At 35.9% G+C, this 20340-nt stretch overlaps 1 protein-coding gene across 50 annotated transcripts in view; it reads left to right on the top strand.

The window, feature by feature from the left end:
* The window catches only part of LOC18428523 (uncharacterized), a 52583-nt gene that overhangs the window by 8550 nt on the left and 23693 nt on the right, over nt 1-20340 (top strand). For 17 of the 50 annotated variants that reach the window (XM_088848166.1, XM_088848139.1, XM_088848140.1 and 14 more), the window contains 2 exons: nt 8048-8129; nt 9971-10047. In XM_088848166.1, the coding sequence (XP_088704292.1) occupies nt 8048-8129; nt 9971-10023 (135 nt within the window). In that variant the 3' untranslated portion in view covers nt 10024-10047. The remainder of the gene's footprint in view (nt 1-8047; nt 8130-9970; nt 10048-20340) is intronic. The other 33 variants (XM_088848150.1, XM_088848152.1, XM_088848149.1 and 30 more) reach the window with 3 other exon arrangements.

Genomic DNA, 20340 nt, shown 5'->3' with positions numbered 1-20340 from the left:
CTCGGACACCACATGGCGCTACCAGGTCAGGACTAAAGTAGAATTTGAGTCAAACAATTTGAAAACCCTCATTTTTTTAGCAAATGAAATTCCGAAAAAATACTTTAAAATTCACAATAAATATTTAAAGTATTTTTGAGCAATTATTAGCTTTTTCTGATCATCATAAAATCAGACAAAAGGTATAGTGAGATCTTAGGCTAGTAACTATAGGTATTGGAGTACTCCATTAGGCTAGTCTCGAATGATGTTTCGCCGAGTCTTAGATCGACCCAATAGACCTACGTTTCACGGTCTAAAGCAGGGACACATAATTGACCATATTAAAGCCGTTAAGCCAGAACTTTCGATTGAAATAGAACCATTACTATCATTACCTAGATCTTCCATAATCTTTAAGAAGTCAAATATAATCCTTTATATTTTAAAAGTTCCACTTGAATAGAAAACCAACTGTATTTTAAAATCAAAAGATTCCCTATCTAACTATCTTCAGCTAAAAGTGGCACATTTAAATTTAAATAAGTGGGGAATTTAAATAAGTGGGGCGTGCCAAAGTTTGTTTTAAAAAAGATGGGGCATGCCGGGGGGTCATGAGGGCCCCACCTGGGTGGCACACACATGTGAGGGTTGGATCCTTGGTCCTCACATGTGCCTTATCAAGTTCTGAAAATTTCAACAAAAATATGTAAGAAAAACATTTCTAATACCTAAATAAAATATACTAGAGGTGGATTGGTACCAACGAAACAAAATTAGTAATAATAAGGCACTCTACTTGACCTGAAAACCAGGATTCACTACTGTTTCCTATCCAACCCAACAAAGGCCCATGACCGACAGTCTCAAAGCATGGGCTCATGATTGGCTTATCAAAATTGGATAATAAATAGTGGGCTTCTGGAATGTAAATTATAACTCCTGCCTTTAAGAGAAAGTCTAGCTCGTGTCACTACAGTGCAAAATGGGCTCTCTCTATGTACATGTGCATGTGCCCCTCTAAAGGGCTATATCCCAATAATGCGGTTGTCATGTATGCATGTCATGCAGAAGTTTGTTGAGGCTTTGACTATTGCTCTCACAGGCCTACAACTGCGCACAAGAGACCATACAATTCTCCTAGCCTACAAAAAAAAAAATGTTCTTAGGCATCTCTCCGATCTCAACAAGGGATAACCCATTGTAAACCCTTCTCTGTAATGCTACATACCTAGGAGTAAGGGTTTTGGACATAACTATGGCTATAAACTGCCCAACCATTTGTCAGTCAACACACATACTTCCATTAAAGTGCATATTCCACTATAAAATATCATATTTATAAGCTCTTTAGGCCTTTAAAGGCCACAAAACCCAAAACGTGCCACCCCTTGATGCTTATAGGGGGTGGCATGCCAACTAGAGAGAGAAGAGAGAGAACAAGAGAGAGGTGAGAGAGAGGGGTGTGGAGGAGAGAGAAGGTTGAAAGAGATAAGCTAGAAAATAATTGTGTAGAGAGAGGGGATTCCCCTCCTTATATAGGCCTTAAGGGCCTTAAGTATGCCTATCCGAAAGTGTGGCTCATCACGACCAATAGGATTTTAGGAAATATGTGAGGTGAGAGATGATTAAATCTAAGCAATCCATCCCATCAATCAACCATCATGATTTAGGGAGGAATTGTGGGAATCTTATCCCCTGAATCTTTGATCCATATCAACTTATAGTCAAACTAGGATAAAACCAATCTAAATCTAATCTTCTATATCTCCCAAGATTGTAGGATTTCAAAAAAGATAAAGACGTGTTCAAATATCTTTTAAAAAACCAACTCCCACAAAATAAGCACAATTTTATCTCAATAAATTTCCTTAATTTAAAACAACCTTTTTAAAATTAAGACAACTACAGAAGAGAAGAAGGGGGGCATGCCACCTCCATGAGTAAAGTGTGGGCCCCAAGGGCTCCATGCCCCACTTATGTGGTGCGGCACACATGGATCCAAGGGCGCCACACGTTCCACTCCATGCTATCAAATTTTCAGAAACATCCTTTTTAAGGATTTTATAGCTGAAAATGATTTAAAAATTCTGGATTTTTTTTTTTAAAATTCACAGAAACAAGTGTTACACTGAAAACAAAATATGTAGAAGTGGAGTAGTACTAATGGGTTAAGATAAGTGACTGTTAGGACTCTACACCCGACCCAGTAACTGTGATCCTCAATTATCTTCTCAAACCGACCCAATGAGACCTATGACCCACATATTTATACAGGGGCTCATGATTGGCTCGTCAAAGCCCGTCATTAAATATGGAACCACGGTCTCAGAATGTGGATTACATGTTCTCCCTTTACTAGCAAGACATATATCACATATCACTATATTGTGAAGTAGGGCTCTATCTATGCACATACACATATATCCCTTTTAAGGGTTTCTTCCCGTTAATGTGGTTGTTATATGTACATGCTGTGCAAAAATTTGCTGAAGATTTAGCACTCGCTTTTAAAGCTCTACATCCGCACAGGAGACCACAAAGTTCTCTTGGCCTACAAAACATCCCTGGGCATCTCTTTGACCTTAACAAGGGATAACACTCTAGAAACCGTCAATAGTAGTGCTATGTGCCTAGGGATAAGGGTTTGGACAAGACTAGGCTCCTAGACCGCCTAACCCTAACTTAACCAACCAACATACACACTCCCGCAAAAGTACATTATCCACTATAATTGATTTTTTACATGCTCTCACGGCCTTTATAGGCCACGAAACCCCAACATGTTTGATATTAACTGCTAACCACTCATGCCCAAGCTCAATCCGTATTCTGCTTCCGAGTTTTCTAAGTCTAAAAGAATCTAATTAATTTTATTCTAAATTGTTTGCGTGGTTGTGCTTAATAGTAGCATGATAACTTTTATCATGTTGGAATTTGAAATAATTGTTGAGGTTGCCAGGAGTATCAGCAGAAAATATTCTGTTGATACCTAATACAAGAAAGTGCTCAAGATGGCTCATGTAGCATAGGTGCCGTAGTTTTCATCTAGTGGTAAAATATTTGATATGCATGGGGAGGGTCAGAGTTGCAAACCTTGAAATTTATCCCAATAAAAATAAAGTGACTTATGCCCTTTTCCTTTCTGTTTTGGAGTGGATGTGATTCATTATACAGATATTATGTTCACTACTTCAATGAAAGAAACTTTGAGTGGGTTGTTGGAACAGTGAATTGTTCCCATTTTAAATGGGATGCAAGTGATGAGGAGCTGTGACTCCCTTTGTTGTGGTCTTGACGTTTGTGAACTTTAATGGGAACCCTGCATGAGTTACCTTGATGATCCTTTAATGTGAAGAAAATCCCAGCTGAAAACGAGTTGTATTGGAAGATACGGGAAATTACTGTATCCTGGTGGGTTTGATGATTTCATCATAACATGGATGCGTGTTCATCCCTTAAATAACCAGTCAACCATTTTATTATGTTTATTAATACTTTCAATACGTGATTTTATAGAATATTTGATTGATTTTTTGTTTAGGTTTCTTCCGTGGAACTTTCTTATCAGTACACTCTCAACCAGACTACTTACTATTAGAAAATTTTAGGACTAGGGCTGGAATAGAATGCCAGTGGATTGTTTGAACTGAGAAAGATTTCTTACAACATTATCTACACTATTTCGTTAATAGGGTAGGTTTGAGTGGTTACTTTTATGATCTGAAATTGAAATATAAATTGTATATTGTCAATTCTCATGGAGATGCTATGTTTATTGAAACATGTGGAGATATCACCACAAATCTTGTAGTGAGATCACATTTGCATTGTGATCTAGTCAGGTTGATTTGAGTTTCTAGTAAACTTGTGATGATTTGGTAATGGGTAAATTATATAACAAAAATTTCAATTATAAACAATTATTTCCTAATTCAGATGCAAGTGTCATCTAACAATAAGGTAGGGTTTTACATTAGTGGGTAGAAATTCTTTGAATGGGGTCGCAAATATGGATCTGCTTGACATTAACATTTACTTCAGGTTTTTCTATTTCTTGTTTCATATATTTCTATATAGACTTGATCTTACATTATGGGCTTATGCTATTTGTCACTTTTCTGTTTGAGTTGTTGTCTTATGTACTATTACTTCTAGATGGATGGGATCTTTTTATTATTTTGATGGATGACTCGAATGGATGTATAAATTAGTATACTTTCAAATATTTTGGTTTTTGCATGGACCATGAATTACACATTGAATTGTATTTGTGAGAAGTTAAAAGAATCACACCTTGAACTTTATTTACTCAACTATAAAGGTATTTTTTGATCCATGAAAATTCAAGAGAATAATAGAATTGAATAGAGGTCTAAGAAGGGTGATGACCTTAAACTTTGCCTTAACCCATCCTATGCTCGGGTAAAGGGGCATGGTTGTGTTAGGTAGGCAGCCAATGTAAAATTTTGCCAAAACCATAATGAATCCTGATAAACTTATAGTATTTGCTTATGCTAGAGCATTCTCCCGAAGTGACACGCTGTACCGGAACTTGGGTATAGTGAGAAATGATCAAGGGGTAGCTAGGGCGTTCCCCAGAAGCCTGGTTGCGGTGAAAAATAGGCCCCACGACACCCTGGGCAAACGAGGGTAAAGAAGTTAGTCCAAGAGAATAAGATTTGTTTAGCCACATGGAACGTAGGAACGCTTACAGGTAAGAGTATGGAGTTAGTGGATAAAGACATGGAGGAGAAGGGTTGAAAGTAATGAGCGTCCAAGAACTAGGTAGTGGAATTTAAAAACTGAGAAAATCGACTTAATTAAGGATAAATTAGTTGAAGAAGAAAAATTGAACTTTGAACATGATGCCAATTTAATATGGAATTAGAGCTGAATGGATCAAGAAAGTGGCAAAAGAAGTTTTAGGAGAATCTAGAGGGAAAAGAAACTTCGATAAGGAAACTTGGTGGTGGAATGATGAGGTCCAGAAGGCCACTAGCGAAAAACGATTATGTTATAAAACTTGGTAGTGTAATAGAGACGATCAAAACTTAGAAGAACATAAAAATGCTAAGAAAAATGCTATACAAATAATAAGTACAACTAAAATTAAGGCATATGATAATCTATTCAAAAAACTGGGAATAAGAGAAGGTGAAAAATATATCTTCAAATTAGCAAAAATAAGAGAGAAAAAATGTAGGGACCTAAGCCATATTAAATGCATTAAGCGTGAGGATCAAAGGGTCTTGGTAAAGGATGATGAGGTCAACGAAAGGTGAAGAGTCTATTTTCTAATGTTATTAAATGACAAATACAATGGGAACATAGTGGTTTAAAGGACTGTTGGTACAAGTGATGGTGGAGGTCATAGATACATTTGTAGGATTAGGATATCGGAAGTGAAAGAAGCTTTGAAAAGGATGAAGATATGAAGGATTTAGGACCGGATGGCATCCCGATAGAGGTTTGGAAGTGCATGGGGAATTGGCATTAACTTGCTGACAAAGCTATTCAACAAGGTATTGAGAACAATGAAAATGCTAGACGACTGGAGAAAAAATATTGTGGTACCTATTTACAAGAACAAAAGGGACATACAAACTTGTGCAAACTATCAAGGGATCAAGGTTATGAACCATACTATGAAGCTCTGGGAAAGAGTCACTAAGCAACGACTAAGGTATGAAACGAGTGTATCTGAAAACCAATTTGGTTTTATGCTAGGAAGGTTAACAACTGAGGCTATATTCGTACTTAGGCAACTGATTGAGAAGTTTAGGAAGAAGGGAAAGGACTTCCACATGGTCTTTGTTTATCTAGAAAAAGCTTGATAGAGTACCTGAAGATTTGATTTGGTGGGTGTTGGAAAAGAAAGACATTCTCTAAACACTACATCGACTGGGTGAGAGATATATATGATGGAATGATTACTAGTGCACAAACAATTAGTGGAGAGACGAGTGGGTTTTCAGTGACAATAGGTCTACATCAAGGGTTAGCATTGAGCCCATACCTCTTTGTCTTAGTTATTGACGACTTAACTAGGCACCTATAGGATGAGGTACCATGGTGCATATTATTCGCAGATGACATAGTTTTGATTGATGAGAGGTGCAACTGGAATTTTATGTGATCTTTGCATACCAATGAGGCTGAAGGGCAAGTTATATAGGACACCCGTGAGACCAGCTTTACTCTAAAGGGCAGAATGTTGGGTGGACAAAAAACAATATACCCATAAAATGAGTGTAGCGGAGATGAGGATGTTGTGATGGATGAGTGGCAAGACAATAAGGAATAGAATTCACAATGAATCTATTCGACAAAATTTAGATGTGGCACCAATAGGCGATAAAATGAGAGAGAGTAGACTTAGGTAGGCTGGCCATGTGTGGTGCTGACCAAGTATATCACTTGTTAGGAGGTACGAATTAGTTCAAGTGGAAGTAATGAAGAGGGAAAGGGGTTGACCCAAAAGGACGTGGTTGGAAGTCGTTTGAAAAGATATGGGGGCTTATTGCCTCACTGAGGATATGACCTTTAATAGAATGGAGAACCATGATTCATGTAGCCGACCCCAATTAATTGGAAAAAGGCTAAAATGATAATAATGATGATGAGTAGAATTGAAGAGATATAGCAGAATAATTAACAATAAATAAATTTGGTCACTTTTTTACAGTTCATTTTCTAGGAATATAGTTTTCTCTTATATTTTAGTAAATATAATTCATGTAAAGACTTCTATAAAAATCATACAAATCTCAGTCTTCACCTGCATCTGTCTCCTTGATTCATGCTTGATATTGATTAAGTAGAATAAAATGTATATGAGACATCAGTGTTTAAAAAATCGGTGATGCGGATTGGATCCAGTTAATCCGGATCCCATCAAATATCTAGAACTGGCCGGTTCCCCCTTATGAGCCGGCAGGTTCCCATCAATTTTGTTAGAGAACCTACCGGATCCTATATTTTTTATTTTTTTTATTTTTGTGATCGTTGCATTCACATTTTTTTTTTTACTTTGGGGGTTGGCTTGGTGAACCACACCGCTTCTTTACGCAGCCATAAGGCTCCTTTCGCCTCATTCTTTAAGCGCGCCTCCTTTTATAAGCTTGTTCCCCTTGTAACTCTTCAAAATTCCCCGATGTGGATAAATGAAAACAAAGTTTCCCTCGTGCTTTAACTATAAAGCTTTCCCCTTGTGATATAGAAATAAAAATGAAGCAACCAAATGATTTGCACTCACGGTTTTACTTTCTCTCTTTATTTTCCATACCTAATTCTTTTACTAAAGCATTGGCCTAGAGAGAGAGAGAGAGGGATTCTAATATTTTGCAGCCTCGTGGTTATCTTAAACGCACATCAAGCATGGCATCAATGCTGCAAGATCAAACCTGTTGCAGTTTACAAAATTTCATTAAAAAATAAACCAAAAGATTTCCTACACCTGCGGGAATATACTACCCATTTACTTGCTAGGGAAAAACTAGGAATATCTTTTATATTCCAAATTTTGGGGATATTATCTTTAGAACCCAGCAAACAATTGCAAAGGAAAGAAAAGAAATGAAATTAACTCTCACTCTTTATATGCCTAAAAAATAGCATCCCAAGATTGCACTTGAACCATCCAATTTTTGGAGGGAGTGATTTAGATATTCATTAAACGAAATCCAATGTTTTCTCTTTGGAAATAGTCATCTAGTTATAATTGATGATCGATAAACATTCAAAAATGAAAGAGGTTCTCCGTATTTATATATTTTTGGTAAAATAATGAAAATACATAATGCAATACTTTTTTAGTAAACTAAAAGACTATATTTTAGAGAAATTTTAATGATTTTTTAAATTTTTTTGGGGGTAAAAACCAGCTGTATTCTCCAATCTGGAATATTAATCCACCGATGCGAACTGGTTTTTGGGGTGGCCGATCCAGGTCACCAATATGTTATTTAAACATTAGTAGACAAATTGTTTTTTATTGCGGCAATATCTCTTAATGGTTTACAATGTCAATGTTTGATTATTTGCGTGACTTTTTCTAATTATGCAGAGAGTATCACACAAAATTATTGCAACTCGTAAGGCAACGTGGAGGGCATTAAAACTCTTCTTTCTAGGTATTATTATACAAGGTGATATTCATATATTTCTTGGAATGTGCAGTCTTTTTTTAATTTTGTATTAATTGCTTTTGGCCTTGGTTGTGTCCATTTATGAACATTATCCTTTTTTCTGTTATGAGTATTATCAAATGCAATAAGCATTAACCTTTTTGCTGTTATGAGCATTATCAAATGCAATACACATTAACTATTGAATCACTTATGAAAAAAATCCTGTGGCATACCACAAACAGTGTATTGTGGCACTTGTGAGTAGAGCTCAGATTCAATAATAAAGAAAGAAAGCATAGATTTTACAGTCTTAAATTCCACTATGCCAAGTCTTTCACACAGAAGACCGACCATCTCCTGGCTAAAACCACTCTGGGCATCTCTCCGAATTGGGCCTTTGTTTAAGCGGAATTGTGGTGGTTTTGTGCTTCATTGTATTGTCATATTGTGGTAATTTGTATTAAGTTTGCTATGTTCATGTGCTCATAAGAGCTAGTTGTATGGAACTTTTGAATTGTCCACCATAGCCACTCTATAGTTTAGAGCTTTCAGGTTTGTCAAGCATCACTTTCCGTATTCTAAGACATGATGACTCCAAGTCCTTTCCTTACCTAGGCATGTTTTACTGAGCCAACCAGGCTTATGCTCTGATCAGGTATGTCAATCATGCAAAGCCCTGCCAAATCCATGTAAATACACCACCAATGTAGTATTATTGCACCAATAGGCTGTAGTTATATTGTTAGTCCGTTACTCAAGGTTCTCCCCTTCAACATTGTCACCCTTAGTGGTGATCAAGCCCTATGTTCAACTTGAATGTTTCTGACACTACGTCCACCTCTCCTTGGTCTACAGTCTAAATCAATTAAAGCATTATTCCTTTCTCCATACAGAATCAATACCCTCTTGTACACACTAGGCTTGCCATTCATTAAAGGATGAGTTTTTTGTTTTTGTTGGGAACAATATGTTTTCGACTATGAGTCTATACAATGAAAGTAGCAAACCTGTAGGTCAAAACGAGCACACAAAACACTACCTAGATATGCAGGGTGCCAAGGAAAAAGCCAACCACGAATAAAGCCAAAAATAGGTACACATATTTACATGGAAAATCCTTCATAGATGGGGAAAAACTATGGTACAACTCTCAATCCACTGAACAGATAAAAAGATCTTACAATAGTCTCCCCTAGCCAATTTTCCTACTTTCTTGTGGCTCTTTACACATGTTTCCTTGTTCCTTTTCTTTTGTTTCCTCTATACCATGCTCTTTATGAAAGGGTTTTTTTTGGGGTTATCTCTAGCTATCTTTCTTTCTCTAGAAACCTGAGAGAGATGCCATTTGTGAAAGGCTTCTCTCATTCTTTACATTCTAAGGATTTTTAGACAGAGTCTCACACACCCAATGATTAGATTCGTTTGCTTCCCTCATTCACTGATTAAAATCTAAACTCTGCTTTTTACTTTGGTGTCCCATCTTTTTTTCCTCTTTCTAAAAAAACTGTTTTTAATTGAGAGATGCATATTCCCATTGATAAAATTAGTGGTGGTTGGCCACCGTTGTTGTTGGTGATAGGTTAGTTGTAAACTTTAAACTTGGGATGTGCTGCTGCAGTGTCAGCATCCGAGTTCCCCAGTGGATGAATTTAACATCTAACTTGAATCTCCTGTGCTTGACGTTGCACTTGCAATTGCAGATCAAGCACAATATACAGTTCTCACATTTTTTTATTTTAATTTAAGTTTCATATGTTGTTATTGAACATGTCATTTTTCTAAAAGTCTTCTTCTTTTCACTATGACTATTTTAAAGATGGACTGTTTAAGAATGCATTTTTTTCTCTCTTTTCTTCCAGGTGGGTATTTCCATGGTATAAATCATTTCACATTTGGTGTTGACATTCATTAGATATGTTGGCTTGGTATCCTTCAGGTTGGAAGAAATTCATCTTAAAATCAGTATTTACATTGCTTTCTTATTTGGTATCGAATAAGGGAATTGCTATTCATGCGATGCTTCTATTCTTCCCACTCAAGAACTTAGTGAAATGCTTTCCATATAAAGTTTTTCACTATCTTGCCAAATTTGTGTGGGAATTTCACTGAAATAGGCGCAAATAGCTCTTCCCAATTACCTATTGTATAAGTTTTTTTCCTTTTGCATTAAAATGTTATATCCTTTGCTTGGTTGAATGTTTAGTGTAGCATTTAATATTAGTATAACATTTAGTATTATGGTCACGCTTTTGTTGGCTTGATTTGCACCTTGAAACACAACGGTTTTATAGTTTGCTTGCTCAATTGTTGGTACTACATGTATTTTATTCGTTATTTTAGTCCCATGGAGATCACTTACCTGCCAGCGTTCTGCATTTGTGAATATCTTTTGTTCTTGCAATAAATACCATATGTGTTTTAGCATAGTTGGTATAGATAGATGAGCTGTTTCAAACTGAATTTTCTCATGCATGGGTCCATGATATAGTTATAATCTTTTCTGACTAGTTCTGAACTACTGTTTTGAATTTTTTGCTTCTTAGGGTTATTTATCTATACTATGTAATGCTACAACGTAGTTAAAGGGTGGATACTTGGCATTTGACTAGGTTAGAATCTCATGGGAGAGAAAGTGTAGGTCAGATAGCCTATGGAGAAAAAGTGTCTAGTGTTGGGCATATATGATAAACATTGGGTCTGTCTCTTCCATCCTTATCTTTTCTTATGGTTTCTCCGGCCAAATTGTTATAGGATATCTTAACTATGAGAAATATTAGAATATAAAGTTTCTCCAAATCAAACTTATTTATCTTTGGTTAAATTTCTTGCTCCACCTCTCTCTCCTTCGAAATCTCTAATGAAATTTCTAAATTTGTGGGCAGCTCTCCAAGTCAAGTATCTGTCTTTTTAGGATGTCTTTTTCTTTCCATGAGGGCATTTAAAAATTAGAAATTTTAGGAGAATTCTCTTAAATCAACTGTCTCTCTCTATATATATACTTGGGCATTCCTTTGCGTGACACTTATATATGAACTCAAAATCAATTTCTATTATTGCCACCTACTTTCTCTTATATTTCAAATGTGCTTTTACTTTTTTTTGAGCGAATATCTCTAATGGTGTGTTGAAAAGTCATTTGAAATTACATATATTTGTAAATAGCATTTTCTTTTAGTGTTTTTGCCTTCTTTATGAAGCATGGTTCTTAGAATAATTCTTATATTTATTTTAGCCTTTTGTATTTTTTCATTTTCTCTTTAAGTGGTGTCTAAATAAGACTTTTGTTTTGGAGAGCTAAAATATGGGATTTTGGCATTAGCAAGACATTATGTAAATCTTTTGGCATTAATTTTTTATATTGCACAAAATTTTAATTTTGTATGGGTAGATATTTTTGTTTCTATTTCTTCTTTTATCAATGTTTTGCATGAATATGCCGTAGAGTTCTTTTTTCGTAATAATAACTGAATTGTCCTCCTTTTTCTTGTAACGAAGGTTGAAGTCCTTAGGTTAATGTTGTTTGAAGGGGGCCTAGACCTATACATTATAGAGCAAATAGCTTGGTTGGCTTATAGCCAGACTTTCATAGCTATGTTGTTAAAAATTTATGACTATTTGAATTTTATTCAAAATTCATGTCAAACTATGTAAATTTTTATTTTTTGAATTATGGCTTTATGTTTCTTTGTTTTTTAATGTCTTATTAGTTTACAATTTCTTCTTTGCATTTTTGATATATCGCCTCTTTTTATTTGGTTTTGTCACTTGTGTCCGTGCCATGCATGTGTGGTCAAGTAGTCATATTAATTTGATGCTATTATCTTTTGTTGAGAGCTTTTACTCTTTGTAGTGCTTAACTACCATTTCTTTTTTTTTCTTCTGAAGTTGGTGATGGTAAATTGATGGTAAAGCAGTAAGGCAGTGGCGGCTCGTGCTCAATAGACTAAAATTATAAACAAAAAAAGTAGTCCAAAAATGGAGTGTAGGTGTTCCTCATGCTGGGGACTTAATCACTCTTGATTTTGCTATCACGGGTTAGAGAGAAAGATTTACATTCAAGTGCTCCAAAAACATAAAGGAATAAGGGTGTGGTTTGTATAAGGTTGCAACCTTAAACACTCAAAGTAAGGTGCGCCTCCTAACTTTGTTATGAGAGGCAGTTTTGGTGCTGAAAATTCTTAGGATGGTGTGAGAATCTATTTTGATCTCTAATTAAAAAATTTTAAACTCCAGAAATGGTTCAAATCAAGAAAATCTATAAAAGCATGAAAATTTTGAAAATGGACAGTTTGGATAATATGTCGCAAGATGTGCTACTTTTAGAACTTGAGGTGTCTTTTTTTTTTGACATCTATACATCTCAATGTCGATATGATCACTTATATGTTTTTTCAACCTCAAAATTACCTTTTTCGAAGGATTTTAGAGGTGCACCTTAATTCTACATTTTAAGGTGTCAACCTTATATAAATGTTTTCCAAGAAAGAAAGAGAAAAAAAGGAAGATATGGGGAAGGAGAAAAGAAAATAGGTATCACTAAGAGAAAAAGAGAAGGGGCGAAGACAAGAAGTGGAACGGCATAGAGTGATGAGACAAGACAAAAAAGGAGATAGCATAAAGTGGAGTAGAGCGAAGTAGAAACTAAAGGGTGGGGGAGTGGGAGGGTAGACTTTGATTGGTTGCTGTTTCTACTTAAAGAGTAAATATGTGTGATGCTCAAATTTGGATAATGTGGTATTACCCTCGTTTGTTCAAATGTGAGAAAGTGACTATGCTAAGATCTAAATGATTAGTAGCTCTCCCTCTCTATATCTTTTCTCCTTTTGAAGTTGCTCGTAAAAGGAGTGGCTATGTGGAACTCAAGGTGTTAAATATAAAATTTTTTCTTTTCTTTTATTCAATATACCTGAAAATTCCACTTATAAAGGCCATTACATGCTCCTGTAAATCAAAGTTAATATCCTATATATATATATATATATATATATATATATATATATATATATATATATATATATATACAACTTAGGATCTTTAATTTTACTGCCAAAGCAAATAATAACCTTCTAGGAGTAATAAACAATCTTCCACTATAGTTTTGAGTACACTTTACATTCGTGGAAATTCACAGAAAAATATGAAATATGACTGAAAATTAATTTAATCAATTGTGAAAACTTACTAGAAGGTGCATGGAGTTATCCGCATAGGTCTTGATCCACCCTACACCCGATTCCTTGACTGATGATGCACTTTTAGTCCTTTATGTATTGCTGAAAATTCTGAGATGAGGAAGTTTTTTATGCAATATCTTTCAATCTAGGGTTTTAGAGAGCTCAAAAACTTAATTACGGTTTGTAGAATCCTATAAAAATAAATTAGGGATGAATTTGTGAGTCGATCTCTCTCTAGGCTTGGCATCACCCTTATTTCTTTAAAAATACAACAAACCCTAATTTAGGGTTTCACTTGCCACCCCCTTATTCTAATTTCTTTTTATGTGGCTTGAAAGAACATGCGAGAGAGAGAGAGAGAGAGAGGTTGGCATGAGAGAGGAAAAATTGGGCCGTGAGAGGGACAACATACTTGGGAGTGAAAAAGAGAGAGAGAATGGCATGAGAGAGAGAGAGAGAGAGAGAGAGAGAGAGAGAGAGAGAGAATGAGGCTCGTTATAATTTTGGAGAGGTTCGAACAAGTTTAAATAGAAGCAAATCTATTTCCTACTTAGAGTAGGATTTCTGAAAGTGGACTATGTGAACTCACACGGTCTATGTAGTTTAAAATTTTCTTTTTATAAAACCAACTAGAACACTTATAAGTCCAATGATTACAATAAGAACTCAAATAAACTCAAATGGATTCTTACTTTCTTCCACTTTAAAAACTCTTCATTACACGAATTTGAGAACAAGGAGCATAAGAAAGTAATAAGTAAAATAAAATGTCAAAGATTATCTCTAATATAGACTTTGCACACCTTACACCGGGTCTCTTCCACCGATAGTGCACAACATCTAGGCTTTATTAGATTTCACAAAGTTGGGAAGCTTTGACTAGAAACCCTTATATGGAATGAGAGCATGTAGAGCAAACTAGAACCTTTTCTCTTGATTCATTATGTATGGGGCGTGCCCCCTCTATGTATTTACCAAAGGCTAAGGCGTGCCCCTTTGTTAATCTTAGAGAGGGTATGAGAGACGGAGAGAGAGAGATATAGAGAGAGATGAGAGAGAGAGGGTGGCATTCCACCTTGAGGAGAGAGAGAGTTCTAGGTTGTGTTATGTTGAGATGACCCATTGAGAGATTTTATAGAAGAGAGGCTAGGGTTAGGGTTTCTAGGGTTTAACCATCCTTATGGAGATTTTATCTAGACCATCGATAATAGGTGACCTGTGGGGTGAGATATCTTATCCATATAATCTATAGGCCAACCATTATGATTAATGGAAGGTGCTAGAACCTTATCCCTCAGCTTCTTTACTTAATCCCATTAACTATTTAGTATAAAGAATATATATTGTACTTTCTTTTTGTTTTTCTATCAATCTCTACACATGCTTCTTTTGAAAATCAATTGGCCTCTTTTCCAAACTTTCCTATCTTTATTTCAAATCAATGCATGGCTTATGACACAAGCCATAACAAAATAGAAATAGAGGGAGAGAAGTGGGGTGTGCCACACATGGGGGCACAGTGGTCACCACACCCTCATCACACATGTGAAAGAATGGTGGGCCCTAGTGTGTAATGGGCCTCATTATGTAATTTTTTTTTAATAAATGAAAATGATTTTTAAAAATAATTAATGACTTATTTTCTTCTCTGAATATTTAAATACCCAAAAACTCAGTTTTAGCTTTTTTTAAAATCAATTTTGATGAAAAAATATTCAGAGACTTTTAAAATGTTATTTTAGTATTCTAAAAAGCATTTATACTCAAAATAATTATTTCTAAATTAATTTGATGCAGTGTTTCAAAAAGTGTTAGGTGGCTGTGGGGGTCCAGGCTGCACTGCGCTTAAGCGGGTGCCCAGAACCTAAGTGGCCTAGTAGAAAGAAAAATGTTAGAATTTTTATGATTTTATCCATAACTATATACTAAGTATAATCATATAACTATATAATACATAATCTATAATCCATATTTGTCATATTTGATATTGCCATGAACGAGTAGAATTTTGATAGTCCATAATCCATATTTGTATACAATGTTAAAATCATACAAGCATACCCTGATACACACAAGGGTTAGATAGTAGAAACTAGAAACTAAAAATAAGAATAAGAAAATATACAGAAATTCAGAAAATATACTCAATAGTCAATAGTCAACACCAAGAGTCAGGCGTCTTCAACTCTTCATTCTTCAGTCATCATCATCATTAGAAAGAGTAGGGTAAGCTTCATCATATGCATTAGATTCAAGGCCATCATCATCTGAGTCATCTCCCTCTTCAACATAATACTCGTCTTCCTCTGTTTCTTTTGAATCTGTCTCTTCCTCCTCTTCTTCTACCTCCGTCTTACTCTGCGCAGTGAGGCCCTAGGAGTCTTGACTGCTCTGCCCTTTTCTATCTTTTTATGCTTCTCTGAACTCAAATATTGTATAATCTCCTCCCTGGTAGCCTCAGGAACATTTTTACATGGGGCAACATCCCCTTTAATACCGATAAGGTGTTTTTTGAATCGATAAATATCCCCATTAGTATCCTTTCCACAATAATTATATTTAATATGATTGTTATCATTTGGATTCGTGGTTATGATCATACTTCCAACCTGGATCACCACTTCTAAAAGAACCTGGAGAAGATATTTCCATAGAACAAGGCTCATTTTCATCCTTTTCTGGTTCTACTAAATTCAAATATTGTCTCATCTCATCCCAAATAGCTTCAGGATCCTTTTTACAAGAAGCAACATTCTCTTTAATACCGGTAAGGTGTTTCTTGAATCGGTTAATACCCCATTGCTATCTTTTTCTCGAAAATTACACTTTATACAATTTTTATCATTTGATTTCGGGTTATGACCATATTTCCATTCTTGATTGCTTCTTTTAGCAGAATAAAAAATAGACTTATCCAAATGTCACGGATTTTGTTCCTGTTTGTGTTTTACTGAACTTATATATCTTAGTTAATCTAGTCTTTGATAGCTTTATGAACATTTTTACAAGGGGCAACATTCCCCTTAATACCGACAAGATGTTTCTTAAACAGGTTTATGCCTCTTTTGTATTATTTTCACAATAAGTGCATCTTATGCAATTTTTGTCATTCGGATTCGGGTTATATCCATATTTTCAACCCGGATCACCATTTCGACTAGATCCTGAAGAAGACATCCCACAATAATACAAGCAATCTAAAAAATAAAGTTTTGTACTTACTTTGATTGCTCGAACTCTAAACTTCCACATCTGAGATGTTTTCTGATGCTAAAATATTAAAAAATACTCTCTAATAGGACTGAAAAACTCCAAAACTAAATCTAATCTTGATGGGTGATGTTTGAATCAATTTCCCACAACTTTGAGAAACACTTCGATCTAATGAAAATAACAAAATCTAGTTTTTTTTGAGGTTTCTCTCTCGAAAATGGGTTCTTGTGAGTTTAAGTTTCAGATGAAGCTAAAACCCACCCTCCTTTAAAAACATTTTTTTCAAAAAACTCCTAAAACAACCCTAACAAATAGTCCATTTTCGCCCCTGGGCACTGGGCGCCCACCTAGACGAGTGCCGTACTGCTTAGGCAGCTGCTCAAGGACTACCCGCCTAAGCCTGGGCAATGCGCCGAGGCCTTCTGGACTGCCTAGGTGGTAGGCATTCTGCTTTTTGAATCACTGATTTGTTGTGAATTGGATCTAACTTCGTTACGAAAAAAGCGAAAATACTGAGGGCCTCCATCTCTACTAGAGACTATGTCCGATGCTCAGTTTCTCAAAGTGACCCAGCAGTTCTCATGACCCACAGTCCATCACAGTGGTTCATGATTGGACTACCAAAGCTAGCCAATTGGTGATGAGAGCACAATCCTAGTCTATGGACGATAGGTACAAGCCTAGGTCACATTGACCTGTGCACACACACATCGCAATTGGTGCATGGGGGCAGCTAGTTTTTGCGCATGTATGTGCAACACCCTCAATAGTGTTCACTTCCCAATACGGTTATCATATGTAGATACCGTGGGATGGTCTTGAATGAAGGCTTATAGATACCACGTCCAAGTGATACAACATAAAATTTCTCTTGATTTCAATAAAATATAACTTAATTATAGCAAAGTTTACATCATCAAATACAATTCCAACCACTAAACTTAGCGTCTAACACACTTTTAAAGCAGAACAAGGCTCTAGTTAATCCATGACACAATATACATTAACAAGATTGATTGAGCACTTGATCATACACATGATCGCAAAAAATACAACAATATACATATACATTGTTAAATTATACATAGACTTGGAATTACATCATACACTTTAAAATTCCTTTCTCCACTAAAGTGTTGTTTGTGTACATAGAATTTGATCATGGGAAGCCGATCATAGAGCTTATTTTGCCTGTTTTACGGCCTTGGGTCTTAGCTATATGCCATGGGAGGACTTCTGATGGCATAATCACATAGGTCAATATCAAATTAGCAATATCAAATAGGGAAGCCATTAAATATCATATCATCTACACTTTCATGACATATTCTAACATATGAGAGGGTTTAACAAAATGGATTCAAAACCATAAGAAAAAGGAGGCACAAATCACTCTCAATTTAGTGAAAAAAAAATGGCATTAGCATGGAGATTAAGACATATATCTTCCTTAAAGATCTCTCCAAAATAGTCAATTAGAGAGTGAATCAATCTATTGATATACATTTGAAACATGGAAGCATTTGTAGATATTAAATGATCAAAACATGGAAGGATTTGTAGACATTGTGGCTCTTAAAACACAAAACCAGTTCATAGAGTTCATAAATCGAGCCACATAAATTCGGCATAATCTCCTCTTATGAAAACAACAATTTGAGGCATCAAAATAAAGATCCGATTGACTGATTTGATTGTAAAAATCACAGATAAATATCAGTTAAAAATGCTACAAAAATCTCATGGAAAAGCTCATGGAAACTAGATCAATTTGTGCATGGATGATGCCTTCAACCATATGGATCAAAGGTAATTAAAGTAGATCAAAGAAATCAATGATCTAACATCAAATGGATGAAGAAAACTTGCTGTAATTAAGAATTTACCGCAAGGAGGATGAGATCTTACTCAATTGGTTAAGAACTTAAGGCTAGATCATCCATGGTTGAATTTGGGCTTTGAATCACCGTCAATGGAGTCTTCATAGCCTTTCTATGAATCTTTCTCTCACATCACTTTCATACACTTTGGAAGAGAGAGAAAGGAAGAGGAGATAGCATAGGGCATGCCACACTAGAGGGCTTAGAGAGAGAGAAAGTGGCACGCCACTATAGTGAGAGAAATGGTGAACGAAAGTGTAGAGATTTAAAGGGGTATTTATAATGTTGAGTGTAGAGATGCTTTAGATGTGCTTTAATCTCGGCCCTTGAAGCCCAACATCTATAGCTACAAAGAGAGGCTTGATCCTAACCTACCACCTACCACCCACCATCATGCCATCTTGATATATGGTATAGATTTAACGCCCTTATCCTCCTTTTAATAACCACAATTCACTAAAATTTCCATTGTATTACGATACTCATGCTCCTTCCATTTAATTAAACTAAAAATCAAGTTGGAGGGCTTATCCTTGAGGTACTTTGTCAAAATTCCAGCAAAAATAAAAATTCAAAACTTCCCTCTATTTTATAAGAGTATGTGGGGCTAATCAAATCATGCCACATAAGTTACGTGGTTAAATGCACAATTGCCACGTATCCTAAGGGTTAGCTTGTAATTACAAACCCTATGCCCTTTCTAAAAGAGCTCGCAAATGTACAAACCACTTGCTTTTTACATTTAATATGTGCCAAAATAAATTTTCTCTATTTGAAAAATTGTACAAAATCCAATATTACAAAACATACCCCCACATAACAAATTACATAATGATCTAGAGGGCCACCATGGGGAATGATGTCACCCCCATGTCATCTCCATGTGGGGCTGATGTAGAGGCTCCCAGTGCCCCACTTGGACACCCATTGGCCATTTGGGTGTCCTGTGTGGGTCCTAGGGGGTTTGTCATTAATCGTCTTTTTGCAAAATCAATTATGAAAAACACTTATTCTTGCTCAAAAAATTCAGAAAAATTCTTAAAAATCCACAAAAATTATTTTAATAATTTTCCATCAAAATAAACCATTTCACTATGTACAAAAAATATTTTCAATGTAAATTAGGATCCTATAATGTTGAATTAGGAATTAGAGCACCTTACTTGGTCAGACTTGGAATCCAAAGCCACCTTCTCAGTATGACCCAACAGACTCATCACCCACAATGTATAATTAGGGGCTCATGATATTAGCCTATCAAAGTCAAACCAATGAGTGACCTTGGATCCTCAAGTACTAGTGGATTTCAAGTGCATCCCTTAGATGACATGCACACACAAGGTGTAGGGGTTAGTCTCTTAGCACATGTACATACCTCTACTTAGTGGATCCTTGGAAGAGTCGGCTTCCCATGCTTCCCATGATTTGCAACTATTATTGCACATGCTATGAGAAGGTTCTAACAGTTGGATTTAGGCTAATACCCTCTGTGACCCTAACATTTCCATACAGGGCTAATCATTGAGCTCAAATCATCTTACACATAAAACTACATCGCCCTGGTCCAATGATTCAGTTATGAGGCCCAATCGAGCTCAATAACAATAATAATAACCGACCTTGATTAGAGGCAACCTTAAAACCTCTCAGTGCCTCTCTTATATACCAATCCTCCTCATGACTGTCTTAGGGTTTCCATGACTCTTGGTCCCAATGCGTCAAGATCCTTGAGTCGTGTTACTCTTTTCACGTCCACTGTTATCAAGAGCTATAATATGTCGGTGTTACAAGAACTTGAAATGTCATAACTCCAATAATGATGAGGATTTTGCCCTTGTCCCTTTTGGCCTACCAATCACACATAAGGGTCACGAAGTTCGTTGGCCATCTACCCTGGGCATCACTCCGACTTCATCAAAGGGTGACCTTGCTAACCCTTCTCGGTTGTGCTATATGCTTAGG

This window comes from Amborella trichopoda, chromosome 9 (assembly GCF_054954075.1).
Source record: "Amborella trichopoda isolate Santa Cruz 75 chromosome 9, AtrichopodaSantaCruz75HAP2 v2.0, whole genome shotgun sequence".
Classification (NCBI taxonomy): domain Eukaryota; kingdom Viridiplantae; phylum Streptophyta; class Magnoliopsida; order Amborellales; family Amborellaceae; genus Amborella; species Amborella trichopoda.
This window is presented reverse-complemented; position numbering and strand designations above follow the sequence as displayed.